Raw genomic sequence first — 17,836 nt, 5'->3', positions numbered from 1 at the left:
CACCTCGGCCTCCCAAGGTGTTGGGATTACAGGCGTGAGCCACCGCACCCGGCTAATTTTTTTTGTATTTTTAGTAGAGACTGGGTTTCACTATGTTGGCCAGGCTGGTCCTGTACTCCTGACTTCAACTAATCTGCCCACCTTGGCCTCCCAAAGTGCTGGGATTACAGGCATGAGCCACTGTGCCTGTCCCCACTATTCACCATTTTTACATCAAATGCATGTCAGGCAGCCATCATCTAAGCAAGGACCATAAGTGAAATACATGTATAAGGTTTTTTGGGTTTTGTTTTTGTTTAATTTTTTTTTGTAAGTCAGAAGACAGAGCTGTTTTTCATTAAACCAACAATATTAAACTAGTTTTATTTACCAAAGATGTACCCAAGTCATGTGAACTTGAAAAGCATTTGGATTACTTCCTATATTTCTAGCAGTTTTAGGCATACAGTCATCTCCTGCATAATGATGTTTAATGAGCAATGCACCACATAGATAATGGTGGTCCCATAAGGTTATAATGGAGATGCCCTCTACAAGTGCACCACTTTTATCTTTTTTTTTTTGAGACAGGGTCTCGCGCTGTTGCCCAAGCTGGAGTACAATGGTGCGATCTCAGCTCACTGCAACCTCTGCCTCCTGGGTTCAAGCAATTCTCTTGCCTTAGCCTCCCAAGTAGCTGGGATTACAGATGCCCGCCACCACGCCCAGCTAATTTTTGTATTTTTAGTAGAGATGGGGTTTCACCATGTTGGCCAGGCTGGTCTTGAACTCCTGACCTCAGGTGATTCACCTGTCTCAGCCTCCCAAAGTGCTGGGATTACAGGTGTGAGCCACTGCACCTGGCCCACGTTTATCTTTTATTGTACCTTTTCTATGTTTAGATATACGAACACTTGGCCAGGCACAATGGCTCATGCCTGTGATCCTAGCGTTTTGGGAGGCCGAGGCAGGCAGATTGCTTGAGGTCAGGAGTTCGAGACCAGCCTGGTCAATGTGGCGAAACCCCATCTCTACTAAAAATACAAAAAATTAGCCAGGCATGGTGGTGTGCACCTGTAATCCCAGCTACTCGGGAGGCTGAGGCAGGAGAATTGCTTCAATCCAGGAGGCAGAGGTGCAGTGAGTCAAGATGGTGCCACTCACTCCAGCCTGGGCGACAGAGCAAAACTTGGTCTCAAAAAAATAAAAACAAACAAACAAACAGCATTGTGTTACAATTGCCTTCAGTATTCAGTACAATAACATGCAGTACAAGTTTATAGCAATAGACTATAACTTACAGCCTAGGTATATAGTAGGCTATATGATCTAGCTTTGCATAAATACACTTTCTGATGTTCACACAATGACGAAATTGCCTAATGAAGGAATTTCTCAGAACATATTCTCATCATTAAGTGACACGTGACTGTATTTAATTTACATGAGTGGGCCAGGCATGTTGGTTCATGCCTGTAATCCCAGCACTTTGGGAGGCCAGGGCAGGAGGATCACTTGAGACCAGGAGTTTAAGAGCAGCCTGGGCAACATGGCAAGACCCTGTCTCTACAAAACTAAAAATATTAGCCAGGAGTGGTGGCACATGCCTGTAGTCCCACCTACTCGGGAGGTTGAGGTGGGAGGATCACTTGAGTCCAGGAGGCAGAGGCTGCAGTGAGAGGTGATTGCGACGCTGCGCTCCAGCCTGGGTGACAGAGCGAGACCCTGTCTCAATAAATAAATACGTAAATAAATAATCTAGGCCAGGCACGGTGGCTCATGCATGTAATCCCAGCACTTTGGGAGGCTGAGGCGGGCGGATCACCTGAGGTCAGGAGTTTGAGACCAGCCTGACCAACATGGTGAAACCTCATCTCTACTAAAAATACAAAAATTACCCGGGTATGGTGGCGGGCGCCTGTAATGTCAGCTACTCAGGAGGCTGAGGCAGGGAGAATCGCTTGAACCTGGGAGGCGGAGGTTGCAGTGAGCTGAGATCACGTTATTGCACTCCAGCCTGGGCGACAGAGTGAGACTCAGTCTCAAACAAACAAAAAAAGTAATCTGATTTCTGCTTTTTAATCTTGTTAGAGGAGTCTCTAAGACTAGCTGTTATATCCCTTTCTGTCCTCTTTTCTTCTTGATCTTTCCATAGGTACCAATAAGACAGCTGTTTAGACCGGGCACGGTGGCTCACGCCTGTCATCCCAGCACTTTGGGAGGCTGAGGCAGGCGGATCACGAGGTCAGGAGTTCAAGACCAGCCTGGCCAACATGGTAAAACCCTGTCTCTACTAAAAATACAAAAATTAGCTGGGCGTGGTAGCAGGCACCTGTAATCCCAGCTACTTGGGAGGCTGAGGCAGGAGAATCATTTGAACCCAGGAGGCGGAGGTTGCAGTGAGGCGAGATTAAGCCACTGCACTCCAGCCTGGGCGACAGGGCGAGACTCCGTCTCAAAAAAGAAAAAAAGAAAGCAAAGACCTTTGTTGCCACAGGCATTAAGGATAGTGTTTGTGTAAATGGTGTCTCATGACACTCACTGACCCGCTAATCTGTGACACCAGGCAAGCACTACTGGGATTGGACTTTCCTAGCACTGTCCAATTGAAGGTTGAGACAACAAAGCCCTTATGGACTGGGACAGTTATTGGGACCAAACTCTCCTGAGAGCTGGCACGAGTGGACAAAGAGAATGCTGCTTGTCACTGCATCGTGGGCTTCCAGCCTATTTGACTGGCTGGCTGACACAAGCTGACACTTGCACCCTCAGCTGGCAGAGGCCAGAGTGTTCTCACTGATGGAAAAGCCAAGCTCTGAGGACATAAAACAAGACCCAAGGAGCACCTCATCTGGTTTTTGTCTTGGGGACCCACAGCAAAATTAGTCTGAACAGACATTGGTTTGCAGAGAACTGTGAACTCACCAGTCTTTGAGGCCTGTGTTCTTGCCCTATGATTCTCTTCTGTATGACACAACACAAAAGACACAGACATGGGAAAATAATGACCATCTCTGGGAGGGGAGGAATCAGAAAACAATAATACCTCCCCTCACTACCAAAAAAAAAAAATAAATAACCAAACAAAAAAACCAGAGTTATTATACAAGAACTAGTTCGCACACATTTTCTCCTGCTAATCCAAACTTAGAAAAGGGAAAAAGACAAAGAGACCCTTACCTATCTTGCTTCCGCTGGACTCTACAGGCAGAGATCTGGGGGGCTAATGTGGTAGGAAATCTTATCTGTGGCCAGTGTTTGGTCAGACATGTCAGGAGCCTGCTGCTGAAGCAGTCCTAGAGTAAAAAGTGAAAGATGCCCCACGTTGGGCACCAGAAACTGGAAGGGAGTGAAAAATGGCTTCCCGCTACCCGTTTTTTTTGGAGACGGATTATTGCTCTGTCGCCCAGGCTGGAGTGCAGTGGCGCCATCTCAGTACACTGCAACCTCCGCCTCACAGGTTCAAGGGATTCTCCTGCCTCAGCCTCTTAAATAGCTGGAATTACAGGCATGCGCCATCATGCTTTGCTAATTTTTGTATTTTTAATAGAGACGGGGTTTTACCATGTTAATCAGGCTGGTCTACTAATTCCTGACCTCGTGATCTGCCCGCCTCGGCCTCCCAAAATGCTAGGATTATAGGCATGAGCCGCTGCGCCCGGCCCCTCCTGCTATGCTTCTAAGTTCTTTGGCTGACTTACACATTAAACCAATATAAGGCAGATTAACAGTAGCAAAAGGCCGAGCATGGTGACTCACACCTGTAATCCCAGCACTTTGGGAGGCCGAGGCAGGCGGATCATGAGGTCAGGAGCTTGAGACCAGCCTCATCAACATGGTGAAACCCCGTCTCTACTAAAAATAGAAAAATTAGCCTGGCCTGGTGGCACTTGCCTGTAATCCCAGCTACTCAGGAGGCTGAGGCAGGAGAATCGCTTGAACCCGGGAAGCGGAGGTTGCAGTGAGCCAAGATCGTATCATTGCACTCCAGCCTGGGCAACAGAGCAAGACTCTGTCTCAGAAACAAAACAAAAACAAACAAAAAGTAGCAAAAAATTGCTGGGCACGGTGGCTCATGCCTGTAATCCCAGCACTTTGGGAGGCTGAGGCGGGCAGATCACTTGAGGTCAGGAGTTCGAGACTAGCCTGGGCAAAATAGTGAAACCCCATCTCTACTAAAAATATAAAAATTGGCCAGGCGTGGTGGCATGGTGGGCACCTGTAATCCCAGCTACTTGGAAGGCTGAGGCAGGAGAATTGCTTGAACCTGGGAGGCAGAGGTTGCAGTGAGCCGAGATCGCACCACTGCACTCCAGCCTGGGCAACAGAGTGAGACTCCATCTCGAGAAAAAAAAAAAAAATTACATACTTAGATGTGAGAGTCCCACAAAATATGAGATTTAAAGAAGTGTCAGAGGATTGAAGCTTATCATATAGCATCCTGACCTGCAGAAAAGAAGAGGGGCTTGGGGCTTTTGGGAGGTGGTGGTGACATAAGTTATGGGAGGGTGCAGGGAGGAGGTGTATGGTGAATAAAAGTTGTTATGCAGATTGTCTATTAGTTAAGAAAAGTTTTCCCGGAAGAATAGGTGACAGTCTGGGCATCACGTCAACCTCCAGTCTCCTCTCCTGTGATCTGAGCTCATCTTCTCTGATTGAGAAGATTCCTGGGGAGGGGATTCATGACAATGGAGTTCCTTTTGGAGGATCCGTGTGCAGACAGGTAAGGGAAGGTCAGAGAAAGTCCCTGCACTTACTGTTCCCCTGAGTTCCCTCTGTTTGAAGTAATCAGCATATCAAATGGGCATATATTGGGGTGGTGTGTCCTGAACTCTTTCATAGGCATTCTTCCATGGGCTGGGAATACAGCGGTGCCCAATAGTCCTTGTCCTCATGAGCAAATATATATTCTGGCTTGGGGGAGGACACAAAATAAACAACAAAAATATTTTAGTGTTAAGTCCTAGGTAGAGGATTCAAATATGCTTACAAACATAGTGACAGCATGGCCCTTTTAGACTCGGAGTGGCCAAGGAAAGCACTAAGGAGGTGAGATTTGGGTTTTTTGTTTGTTTCTTTCTTTTTTGAGACGGAGTCTTGCTCTGTTGCCCAGGCTGGAATGCAGTGGCACCATTTCAGCTCAGTGCAACCTCTGCCTCCCGGGTTGAAGCGATTCTCCCACTTCAGCCTCCCAAGTAGCTGGGATTACAGGCAGCCACCATTATGCCTAGCTAATTTTTGTATTTTTTTTGTAGAGACAGGATTTCACCATGTTGGCCGGGCCGGTCTGGAACTCCTGACCTCAGGTGACCCAGCTGCCTCGGCCTCCCAAAGTGCTGGGATTATGGGCATGAGCCACTGCACCCGGAGGTGAGATTTGAACAGAGTTGTGAAAGAAAAGAAAGAAGGAGCCAGTCATGCCAAGATCAGGATCAAGGACATGAAGAGTCCAGCCAGAGGAGACAGCAAGTTCCCAAATGCCCTGAGGCTTGTCTTTTTGGAGGGGCAGAGAGGAGGTATGTGTGTCTGGAACATGGGCCAGGGACAAGAGTAGTTTGTGATGAAGTTAGAGAAACAGGCAGGGACAGATCATATACAGCCATGAAGGCCACGGTGAGGCCTTTGGTTTATATTCCACATGGGATTGGAAGCCATCTATGTGTTGGAAGCAGATTGATAAAGGTGTTTGATCTTATTGAGAGGAGAAAAGGCTGGGTGTGGTGGCTCATGCCTGTAATTCCAGCACTTTGGGAGGCTGAGGCAGGAGGACTGCTTGAGGCCAGGAGTTCGAGACCAGCCTGGGCAACATGGTGAGACCCCCCCCCCCCATCTCTAAAAAATTTAAAAATTAGCTGGGCAGGCCGGGTGCAGTGGCCCACGCCTGTAATCCCAGGACTTTGGGAAGCCGAGGCGGGTGCATCACCTGAGTTCAGGAGTTCGAGACCAGCCTGACCAACATGAGAAACCCCATCTCCACTAAAAATACAAAATTAGCCGGGCATGGTGGCACATGCCTGTAATCCCAGCTACTCGGGAGGCTGAGGCAAGAGAATCGCTTGAACTCAGGTGGTGGAGGTGGAGGATGCAGTGAGCTGAGATCACACCATTGCACTCCAGCCTGGGCAACAAAAGCGAAACTCCATCTCAAAAAAAAAAAAAAAAAAAATTAGCTGGGCGTAGTGGTGTGCGCTTGTGGTCCTAACTACTCTGGAGTCTGAGGTGGGAGGATTGCTTGAGCCCAGGAGGTCAAGGCTGCAGTGAGTGTGTTCACACCACTGCATTCCAGCCTGGAAGACAGAGTGAGACTCTGTCTCAAAATAGTAATAAAATAATAAATAAAAAAGAGGCTGGGCTTGGTGGCTCATGTCTGTAATCCTAGTACTTTGGGAGGCCGAAGCGGGTGGATCACCTGAGACCAGGAGTTCAAAACCAGCCTGGACAACATGGCAAAACCCCACCTCTACTAAAAATACAAAAATTAGCTTGGGGTGGTGGTGGGCACCTGTAATCCCAGCCACTTGGGAGGCTGAGGAAGGAGAATCACTTGAACCCTGGAGGTGGAGGTTGCAGTGAGCCGAGATCGCACCACTGCAGTCCAGCCTGCGCGACGGGAGTGAGACTCCATCTCAAAAAAAAAAAAAAAAAAGAAAAAGAAAAAGAAAAGAAAGAAAGAAAAAAGAGCAGAGAAAGCTTCATCCCAAGGTCTACACAAAGTATACTAGCCTAGCATGACCACTTAAATATTTGTTGTTTTGTTTGAGTAGTTGGGACCATGGGTGTGTGCGACTGCACCCGACTAATTTTTTTTTTTTTTTTTTTGTATTTTTTGGTAGAGAAGGGGTTTTGTCATGTTATCCAGGCTGGTCTTGAAGTTTTAAGTTCGAGTGATCTCCTTGTCTCGGCCTCCCAAAGTGCTGGGATTACAGGCTTGAGATGCTGCACCTGGACTTAAACGTTTCGAGAATCTCCGATATATTAGAAAATTGAATGTGCACTGTGTCTTCCATTACAATTTTTGAAAAAGAAACAAATTTTAAAAAAGGAAATTGGAACCAACATTTGCGGAATCCCTGATGCTTATATGTACTTCTGCCAAATATATTAATAACATTACTCTGAAAGGATCTTCCCAACACAGTAGTATCTGGGGGAGGCAGTGGGGAGTGGGCTTTGTAGATTCTGGCTCGGGAATCAAATACATGATTTTGGCATTTCTTTATAATGTGGGAAACTCTTTTAAATATTTTACTTATTTATTTATTTATTTGTTTGTTTGTTTATTTATTTTTTGAGCTAGAGTCTCGCTCTGTCACCCAGGCTGGAGTGCAGTGGCACAGTCTCGGCTCACTGCAACCTCTGCCTCCCGGGTTCAAGTGATTCTCATGCCTCCGCCTCCCAGTAGCTGGGATTACAGGTGCCTGCCACCTCCCGGCCTAATTTTTGTATTTTTAGTAGAGACGGGGTTTCGCCATGTTGGCCAGGCTGGTCTCTAACTCCTGGCCTCAAGTGATCCTCCTGCCTCGGCCTCCCAAAGTGCTGGGATTACAGGTGTGAGACACTGTGTCCAGCCTAATATTTTAAATAAAAAATAAAAATGGGGCCGGGTACGGTGGCTCACGCCTGTAATCCCAGCACTTTGGGAGGCTGAGGTGGGCGGATCACGAGGTCAGGAGATTGAGACCATCCTGGCTAACATGGTGAAACCTTGTCTCTACTAAAAATACAAAAATCAGCCGGGCATGGTTGTGGGTGCCTGTAATCCCAGCTACTCGGGAGGCTGAGGCAGAAGAATCACTTGAACCCAGGAGGTGGAGGTTGCAGTGAGCCGAGATCGCACCACTGCACTCCAGCCTGGTGACAGAGAGAGACTCCATCTCAAAAAAAAAAAATTATTTTGTGACTAGTCCCCACAGCTTGTCCAGTTGCCATCGATAAGGAGACTCCTCTGTGAGAAGCCTTGGAATGGACTCCTGGGCCTGATTTCTACTCCCTGGGCACAGAAGGGGGCTTTGAGGAGGTGTCCTCTCCAACCCTTGGGGCAAGATCCCTCATCGTTTTCTTTTTTCTGAATCAAGAGACCTTTGAACAGCTTTTAATAAGTTACCGGCCCCCTCTACCCAGCAAAGTGCATGTGCAGTCCATACTTATAGTTATGGGGAGAGAGTTTATAGACTAGATTAAGATGGAAGAAAATGGGGTGAGGTTGTAGGGAATTTTCTTCTGGTTCACACTTTTTTTCTTTCTTTTTTTTTTTTTGAGATAGAGTTTTGCTCTTGTTGACAAGGCTGGAGTGCAATGGTGCCACCTCCACTCACTGCAACCTCCACCTCCCGGGTTCAAGGAATTCTCCTGCCTCAGTCTCCCAAGTGGCTGGGATTATAGGCGCCTGCCACCACACCCGGCTAAATTTTTGTATTTTTAGTAGAAATGGGGTCTCACCATGTTGGCCAGGCTGTTCTCGAACTCCTGACCTCAGGTGATCCACCTGCCTCTGCCTCCCAAAGTGCTGGGATTACAGGTGTGAGCCACCATGCCCAGTCGCCTCGATCGATCACCCTTGATGCTGAAATGGAAAGGGTCTCGCTGTGTTGCCCTGCCACAAGATTCAAAGTGGCCCTCAAGTTTCACCCTTGATGCTGAAAATAGAGAAAGAGTCTCGCTATGTTGCCCAGGATGGCCTTTGAGGCCCCCCAAAGATAACTAAGCCATTTGCAGAAGTAACATAGGGCACAAAAGTAGGGCCAATACTTTTCCATTTTCTAGCATGAGATGAGTTAAGAGCACAGGCTCTGGTATCAAACTGTCTGGGTTCAAATACTGTCTTTGTCCTTAACTTGTCCTGGGAACTCAAGCAAGGCCCTTAATGTGCTGTTACATTTAACCTCCAGGGTTACTGTGTAGATAGCAACAGGATAGCATCAGTGGGAGTGTGTTTACACAGAACTTGGCCTGTAACAATTGCTACATAAATTATATTATTACTGTCTTAATAGAATAAAGAAAGGCAAGCTCAGAGAAGTGAAGTGACTTTGACAAGGACACAGAAAAGATACGATTAGAACCTGGGCCTACTAATCATCAATGCTAAAAAGTGTTGTTTACCTCCTAGACTAATGTTTTACAAACTACAAGGCACAACCAGAAAATCAGTTCAGCAGGGTTGCGGAATTGAAATAAATAGAATATTAAGGGCTGGGCGTGGTGGCTCATGTCTGTAATCCCAGCACTTTGAGAGGCCAAGGTGGGCAGATCACCTGAGGTCAGGAGTTCGAGACCAGCCTGACCAACATGGAGAAACACCATCTCTACTAAAAATACAAAATTAGCCAGGCGTGGTGGTGCATGCCTGTAATACCAGCTACTTGGGAGGCTGAGGCAGGAGAATCGCTTGAACCCAGGAGGCGGAGGTTGTGGTGAGCCGAGATCGTGCTATTGTACTGCAGCCTGGGCAACAAGAACAAAACTCAGACTCAAAAATAAATAAATAAATAAAAATACAAAAATTAGCCAGGTGTGGTGGTGCACGCCTGTAATCCCTCTACTCAGGAGGCTGAGGCAGGAGAATCACTTGAACCTAGGAGGCGGAGGTTTCAGTGAGCCGAGATGGCGGATGGCACCACTGCACTCCAGCCTGGGAGACAGAGTGAGACTGTGTCAAAAAAAAAAAAAAAAAAAGAATATTAGGCCAAGCGCGGTGGCTCACATCTCTAATCCCAGTTCTTTGGGAGGCTAAGGTGGGTGGATCACCTCAGCTCAGGAGTCTGAGACCAGTCTGGGCAACATGGCGAAACTCCGTCTCTACCAAAAATACAAAAAAATTAGCTGGGCATAGTGGCGCACATCTGTGGTCCCAGTACTTGGGAGGCCGAAGTGGGAGGATCGCTTGAGCATGGGAGGTGTCGGTTGCAGTGAACTGAGATCGTGCCACTGCATTTCAACCTCGGTGACAGAGGGGGTGAAACCCTGTCTCAAAAAAACAATAAAAAACCAAAACCAGAAAGAGCCGGGTGCAGTGGCTCACACCTGTTATCCCGGCACTTTGGGAGGCCAAGGCAGGTGGATCACGAGGTCAAGAGATGGAGACTATCCTGGCCAACATGGTGAAACCCCCTCTCTACTAAAAATACAAAAAAATTAGCTGGGCGTGTTGGCCCGTGCCTGTAATCCCAGCTACTCAGGAGGCCGAGGCAGGAGAATCGCTTGAACCTGGGAGGCGGAGGGCAGAGGTTGCAGTGAGCCAAGATCTCGCCACTGCACTCCAGCCTGGCGATGCAGTGAGTCTCAAAAAAAAAAAAAAAAAAAAAAAAAAAAGCCACTGCCCTTGACTACCAGTGCTGCAAGGAGTTTATACACAAGCACATGGGTGGTTTCAGTGAGATCTCAGTGTGTCATAATTAAGTGCCCTAGGAGGGGCTAGGATTCAAGTTGGCCCAGGGGAGACTTAGACGTAGGGGAATGGCCTGTGAGCTGTTCAGTGTGAACAGGAGTGAAGAGGGTTGGTCACAGTAACCTTGAGTCTAGATTAGGGCAGAAGGGCTAATGCTTGAAACAAACATTCTGCAAGAGCCCACTCTGGGCAATGTTGGATACACACTGATCTCTGAGACAGTCTTGGTCTCTTCCTTTACTGGGTTTCCTGTGCAGTGGGGGAAACAGACCTGTCACCAGACAGTAATAGATGAAAATGGTTAGGGCTGTGAAGGGGGAGGCATTGGTCAGAGTTATTAACACCGACTGATGGGGAAGACCGGGAATTAGGAATACCGAGCAGCAAGTTCCAAGCTAGAAACCAAATAAGAAAGGGCTAGTTCCAGCATTAGGTTTACATCTCAGAAAACGAAAGCCGAACCTTCAGCAGGATTTGCCTGAAACACTCTCACAGACTGAGGTGGACCCAGGATTCAACTCTCAGTCAGGCATTTTTCTCACTTACCAATGCATACAATTGCCAAGTTATATGGCATACTGGAACCCAAATTCAGGAGGCAGCACAATCCCCTATGAGAGAGGAGGGGCTGGGAGCCAGATGTCTCACAGCTGTCCAGTATACTAGCTAATATACGGATTAGGATCTGTGCAAAGCTCTTTTCTTGCAGGGTCATTTTTTTTCTTTTTTCTTTCTTTCTTTTTTTTTTTTTTTTTTTCGAGACGGAGACTTGCACTGTCGCCCGGGCCGGAGTGCAATGGCATGATCTCGGCTCACTGAAACCTCTGCCTCCCGGGTTCACGCGATTCTCCTGTCTCAAGCCTCCCAAGTAGTTGGGATTACAGGCACACACCGACATGCCCGGCTTTTTTTTTTTTTGTATTTTGAGTAGAGACGGGGTTTCACTATGTTGGCCAGGCTGTCTCGAACTCCTGACCTCATGATCCGTCTGCCTTGGCCTCCCCAAGTGCTAGGATTACAGGAGTGAGCCACCGCGCCCGGCCGCAGGGTGATTTTAAGGCCTTTATGGGCCCAAGTTGCATTATAAAATGTTATATCCCAGATTCACTGGAATATGTACGATGAGAGCAGGTGGCATTAATATCTTGCAGTAATGAACTAATTGGTAAAAACCGTTTTGTTTACATTAAAATGGTTCAAAAGCCAGCGACACAGCGATGATTGTTTCCATTTAGCAGATGTGGATACTGAGGCACAGAAAACGGTCAAGCCTTCTGCCCACAGTCACCAGAAAGGAGGAAATTCAAGTCTGGGGTTGTGTGGCTTCAGAGCCTGAGCTCAACCATGACGAGCACACTGAAAAGGAAACCCCTCCTAACTAACTCCCGCTCCGGGGTCCTTTAAGAGCGTCAGAACCCAGAACTGAGTAAAACAAGATCAAAGCGTATGTAAATACGGACTAGGGGCTGCCGGGAAATAATCGCTGCGGCTAGGCCCTAGGGAAAGCAGACGTCGGAGTCCTAGTGCGCCTGCGTAGCCCCATCTCGCCTTTCCGCCCCACGGCCTAGCGAGGCCCATCTCTAACCCACACAGGCCCAAAGTTGTCTAATGTGCGCAGGCGCCCTGCTGTGAGCCCGCCTCCTTCTCTGCCCTGCTCTTGCGCTGTCGCTCTCTCAGAGTTCGTCTCTGGCTCTTTGCACGTCACTTCCTGTTTGTGGCGCGAGAGGGCGGTATTTCCGTCCAGAGGGTGGGAGGGGGCGGTAAGCGGGGGCTGGGGGGAGGGGGCGGGGGGGGCCGCACCGCGCGAGCCGTTGGGCCTGCCTCGGAGGAGGCGTCGCCGCCGCCGCCGCCGCTGCCGGTGCCGTTGCCGCTGCCGGGAAACACAAGGAAAGGGAACCAGCGCAGCGTGGCGATGGGCGGGGGTAGAGCCCCGCCGGAGAGGCTGGGCGGCTGCCGGTGACAGGTGAGTGCGCCAGCGCGTGTCCCCGAACGCCCCCCCCGCGATGGTCGCGTCCGGGCCCCCGCGGTGTCGCGATGGGCTGTACCACCCGTGCCCGGCGGGGGGACCGCGGCCCTCGAGCCCCTCCTTCAGGAGCTGAGTGGGGGTGGCCGAGCGGGGGCGGTGGGACCAGCGTCGGGGGGCCGGGGCGGTGGCGGCGGGCCATACCACTGAGGCGGTGGGGGGAGCGCTGCAAGTTTGCGGGACGGGGAGCGCAGGCCCCAGCGTGCGCGGGCCGGGGGCTGGACCCTTCGGGCGCGGCGGGCAGATCGAGCCTGGCGTGCGCGGGCTAAGCTATCGAGGGGGCGCGCCGCATCAAGTGTAGAGGGCTGTACCTTTTTGGCGCTGTGGAAGCCGTTGCTGTGCTGTATTTACAGGGGTGGGGGCTTCTGGGGAGGATGCTTCCCCAACTGTGGCGGGGTTATATCACCACGGCGTTGGGGGAGCCCTGCTTATAGGGGAGTCCAAATCAGAGAAGGACTGTGATGTTTGTGATCTTTAAGGGACTGGGACGGGGCGGGACAGGCCCTAGTGGGTTTTAGGGGCGTATTTTGGGAGGACTGTGATGCCGATTGGTGAGGAGGGGTTTCTGTTTCCTGTATTTGACGTGTGTGGCGTTGGGGGTGTACACTGATCTCAGCCTTTATTGAACTTCTTAACGACTCTGGAGGGAACGTCATGGTTACTGGGGTGCTTTGGACCATGGAGGTGCAGCTCTGGATTCCATTACCCTCTCAGATTATTTACCAGGCAGTAACAGTTCTTTCCTTCCATAGGGGAGGGAGGAAAGCTGTGTTAGAAGTCACTGAAGTTGTCTGAGCCTTAACATTCTGAAGAGGAAGAGGGATTGGGCTTGGATTTGAGGAGCCGTGCCCCTGCACCCGCTTGTTAAAACTTGGGAGGAAAGAGTGTTTGGGGGAACACCTCTTCCCCCCAGGGAAGCTTTCTGGGGATCATCTTGATCTTGGGATTGTGAGGACCTCTTCCTCTCATTTGGAGACCTCTTGGGGCTCAGCAAGACGCCTGGGCTGGAGTAACTAGAGCCTCCAATGGGCTGCTTTTCAACTTCATCCACTCCTACCTTCCCAGAGAAGCAGCAGGAGTTCACTCGTGGGCTGAACTTGGTTGGCAGTGGATGTGAAGGGTCCAGGAACCAACGCAGACCACTACATGCTCCTCTGTCGCTGGCCACGAAGCTGTTTGTGTCTCCCAGTTACCAGCTCAGTCACACATCATGTTTACACTCCCCACCAAGGCAGTAACAGTTGGCCTTGCAGTGAGGCCGGGAGCTGTTTTCCCAGCTGTTCCTCTTTGCATAGGCCAATGGGACTTGGAGTGGGGGTGCCCCTGGCCCAGCCTGGCCCAGGGAGGAAGGCTGCTCTGAAGGGCTTGGGACAGTCAGATCCCCCATGGATCTGGTGTCTTATTGTGGTCTGTGGGCTGGTGCTGGGAGCAGCCAGCCCCAGAGGTCTGTGGCCAGTGTCCCTGCTCCCTAGGCCAGATCATGACCTTGGCTTGCCCTGTAGCCTTTGCTCTGGGTCTGGAGTTCCCAGAGGACTGGCTGCAGTCCCTGATTGACCCAGCAGACCTGGGCTGGTGATGTGGTCAGAGGGGGCAGATGGTTGCCCCTAGTCCACAGCAGTGACTTCCAAGCTGACTGGCTTCCGTGCCTCGTGGTTCCTGGAGAGAAAGGTCCCACAGTCTGAGGCAGCGGTGACTCTGTAGAATCTTTCTCCACTAGGGGTTTGTTCCTCTGGTCCTCTCCTGCCAGCTTTTAGAGGGTTTGCCTGATGGGGCTAACAGTGGCAGTGAAAGCAGTAATCATGAAATTGATGGCTGACAGTAACTGAGTGCATTCTGTGGGCCACACACTGTTTGGAATGCTTCATATAGATAAACTTGCTGAATACTTGAATTCTAGAGCGGTAGGCGCTGTTGTTATGCTCTCCCTTTTAGATGAGAAAACAGCATCTCAGAGAGGCAGATCATTTCCAGAGCTAGTGGATGCCCAGTGTTTATAGCATTCACCCCATGCCAGGCGTGTGACAGGGCTTTTGTACATGTGATCTCACTTAAGTCTCAAAACATACCTGTGGTTAGGCCTATTTTATGGAGAGCTACGAGCTAGTTAGAAGTGTGATACCATTTTACAGATGAGGAATCATTTTACTCACTGTGAAGTGCAAAGATTTCCCAGAGGTCTCATAGCTGAAGTGGGAGAGGTGTGATGTGAGCCCTTGGCCCACCTTGGCCTCAGATCCTCTTGTCAAGGAGAAACTGGAGGAGTGGCTTTTGTCTGTGAGCATATACTCTGCCCAGCCCTGTGCTTCGGGCTTTATATGGTATTTGTGTCCTTTTTTGCAGAGTCGGAAATTGAAGTTCAGAGGAAGAATTGCCTTCCCCCAGGTCTTATCAGACCCTATGGGTGCCAGGGTAGTATTTGAACCCAGGTCACTGAGCCCCTAGTGCCATGCATTCCTTGCTCACCAGGTTCCAGGCTGGGTGAAAGGAAGGAAAGACAGGATAGAGTCACCCCTGTCCTCTGTCCTCCACCTATAGAGGTGACTGTCCTGTGTCTTTCCTTCCTCTTACCCCTGAGCCTCAGGCTGCCCTGAGCATCTCTGCCTACAGCCAGTCCAGCATTTCTTGGTCCCTCCTCAGAGTGGAGGCAAGGCATCCTTTAACCCTGGGCAGGTGTGTGCTGGGAGAAGAAGACAGCAAGAGAGCCATGCAGGGGGTGACACAGCTACCAGGGACCTGCGTTAGCTAGCAGCAGGATGGTGAAGTCGGTTCTAGCTCTGCGACCTTGGACCACACTGTTCACTCCCATACAGTGGTCTCAGAAGGACGTCCACCTTGGGCTGTTGTGAGGATTAAATGAATTAATCCACGAGAAGCTCGTAGAATGGTGCCTGGTACTGTGTAAGTCTTGGTTGGCAGTCATGATTATGTTATGGAACGGAGGCATCCAGCCTCCCCCACCCCCTACTTTTGGTCCCCTCGAGCGTTCCGGGATCCAGCTCCCCAGCCTGGCCCAGCTAGGATCCAGAACTTCAATGTTCTGGTTTCCAGCCTCTGTAAAGAGGTGTATGGAAGCGAGTGAGAGCACAGGGTTCAAAGCCAGCCCTGCCACTCCATGGCTGTGTGACCTTGAGCAGGCTCCCCAACCCTTCTGAGCTCATTTCATCATCGGTGCCATGGGGATGATGATAATTCCCACCTGATAGGATTATTGTGAAGGCTGAGTGGATTAATTTGTGGGAAGCATTCATAACTGTTCTGGCATACAATAAGCCTACCGGAAATGTCTCCTCACTAAGAACAGTGCCCGACACATGGTGAGCTGTTGGTCTGTCTTAGCAATTGTAATTCTTAGTATTTCTGCCGGGACTTTGAAGGCCTTTGCCAGTTCACAGAACCGTGTCAGAGAGCACTAGGAGGAGATCAGGGCTGAAATTAGCATCTCAGTTTTACAGATGCAGAAACAGAGGTCGGGGGAGACATGCAATCAAGTCAGAACTGACAAGGGCAGCTCCCGGGCCCACTCCTCTTCCACGCAGTGGCTTTGCAGCCCTGAGCGCCTCCAAGGTAGACACATTGGAGTCTTTTCAGAGGTCAGGCTCTGTGCTTGTTTTTTTTTTTTTCTTTTGAGACAGGGCCTCCCTCTGTCACCCAGGCTGGAGTGCAGTGGTGTGATCACAGCTCACTGCAGGCTTGACCTCCTAGGCTTTAGTGATCCTTCCACCTCATCCTCTTGAGTAGCTGGGACTACAGGTGCATGCCACCATGCCTAGCTAATTTTTAAATTTTTTGTGGAAACGGGAGTCTCGCTATGTTGCTCAGGCTAGTCTTGAACTCCTGGGCTCAAGTGATCCTCCTGCCTCAGTCTCCTGAGTAGCTGGGACTGTAGGTGCATGCCACTGCCCCTGGTTCCCAGCCCACCACAGCTCACAGCTCTGGGAGTGGCAGGAAGGCTGGGCCTGGGCAGGGGGAGCAGCAGAAGTGCCTGCAGGGGTTGGCAGGGGCTGTGCTGCACTGGCCTGTGGGCCTGGGTGAGAGGTGAGGATGGATCCTAAGGGTATTGTGGAGCCGAGGAAAAGGTTTCGCTCATCCGCCACCATTTACTGAACACCTCGTATGTGCCAGCGTTGCATCAGTACTGGGAATACAGCAGTGTACTTGCCAAAGTCCCTATCCTTTTGGGGCTAAGCAAGACCAACCCGAAACAGGTGAATAAGCAAGGAGCCGGTTAGAGGGGGAGGAGCTAGGCAGCGAATTCAAATCAGGTGACAGACTGGGCACTTCTTTAGATGCATGCGGCTGTGGGGAGGGCCTCTGAGCTGATCCCAGTTTGGCAAGGTGAGGCAGTCATGTGGGATGGGAGGAGAAGGAACAGCCCTCCAGGTGGAGGGAACCACAGTGCAAAGGTCTGAAGGGAGGACAGAGCTTGGTGAGGTGCAGGGACAAGCCTCACGGAGGCCTGTGTGGCTTGGCAGAGCGAGGGAGCAGGGAGGAGATGAGTCCGGGGGCTGCGGGGCAGGCAGGGCCCTTTCACTGGGGGCCTTGTGGACTGTCTGTGAAGGAGTTTGGAATTTCAGCAGGAACAGCCTGGTCAGATTTAGGGTGTTAGCAGGTGACACAGGAGCCGGTCACAGGCTCCTGCCTGGGGGCGTGGGTAGATTTGACTGAGCGGAGCAGGGCGTTTCACAGGCCTCCCACTTCCCCTCCAGTAGCATCACTGCCTTACAGCCAGCAAAGGCCTGAGGGTTGCCTCCCTCCTGTGGTTTTCACACCGTGTTCCCCAGAGCCCGTGGCTGTTACTTTTAGGGAAAGAGGAGGGGAGGCTCATTGGGCTGATTTCTCTGCCCATTCCTCCCCAACCCAACCAGCCGGACTAATACTGAATAGCAACGCAGGGCAGCAGTCACACCTGATACAGACAGCACCCGCTGACCCTGCGTCCACGCTGCCCTGGGCCTGTAGGCCTGCGCCATTCCCAGTGCTCCTCTGGAATTGGAAAGACCAGGGCTTGTGACTGGCGCCCAGCACCCAGGTCTCTGGTTGGCCTCAGGTGTGGTTGATATTACGAAGGCAAAATAAATGAGGGCCAGGTTGAGAGTGTGGGCATGTTTCTCCACTATAGCTGGGTGATCAGGGAGGACCTCCCTGAGGAGGTGACGTGTGGGTAGGGACTGGAGTGCTGTGAGGGAGCCATGGGAGGATCTGGGTGAAGACCCATTAGACCCAGGAGGAATCTTCTCTCATTCCCGCTTTGCAAGTGGTGAGAACTGAAGCCTGGAGAGCCTCTGTAGCTTGTGCTGAGTCCCCCAACCAGGAAGTGTTGGGGACAGGCTATGAATCTGGGCTTCCAGAGATTCCCCGACCACAGCTCAGTAGCCCCTGGTGAGTGTGACTTCTGATCCCACCCATGGGCTCACCCCTAAGGCTTGGTGCGGGAGCAGGCGCTCTGG

The 17,836-nt window shown here is 50.6% G+C and overlaps 2 protein-coding genes across 14 annotated transcripts in view; both read left to right on the top strand.

Moving 5' to 3' along the window:
• Positions 1-5,087, top strand: part of C20H19orf47 (chromosome 20 C19orf47 homolog) — a 57,542-nt gene extending 52,455 nt beyond the window's left edge. For both annotated transcript variants that reach the window (XM_063600291.1, XM_055103225.2), the window contains exon 10: positions 2,135-5,087. In XM_063600291.1, coding sequence (XP_063456361.1) covers positions 2,135-2,157 — 23 coding nt within the window. In that variant the 3' untranslated portion in view covers positions 2,158-5,087. The remainder of the gene's footprint in view (positions 1-2,134) is intronic.
• Positions 5,088-5,239: 152 nt separating this feature from the next.
• AKT2 (AKT serine/threonine kinase 2) overlaps positions 5,240-17,836 on the top strand; it is a 63,861-nt gene continuing 51,264 nt past the window's right edge. For 6 of the 12 annotated variants that reach the window (XR_010110892.1, XR_010110890.1, XR_010110889.1 and 3 more), the window contains exon 1: positions 12,955-17,768. The gene's annotated coding sequence lies outside the window, so the exon portion shown is untranslated. Of the gene's footprint in view, positions 5,496-12,116; positions 12,330-12,623; positions 12,745-12,947; positions 17,769-17,836 lie in introns of those variants that run through there. The other 6 variants (XM_034945880.3, XM_003812491.6, XM_063600287.1 and 3 more) reach the window with 5 other exon arrangements.

This window comes from Pan paniscus, chromosome 20, assembly GCF_029289425.2.
Source record: "Pan paniscus chromosome 20, NHGRI_mPanPan1-v2.0_pri, whole genome shotgun sequence".
Lineage (NCBI taxonomy): Eukaryota > Metazoa > Chordata > Mammalia > Primates > Hominidae > Pan > Pan paniscus.
The sequence above is the reverse complement of the archived record's forward strand: the minus strand, read 5'-3'. Positions and strand labels throughout refer to the sequence as shown.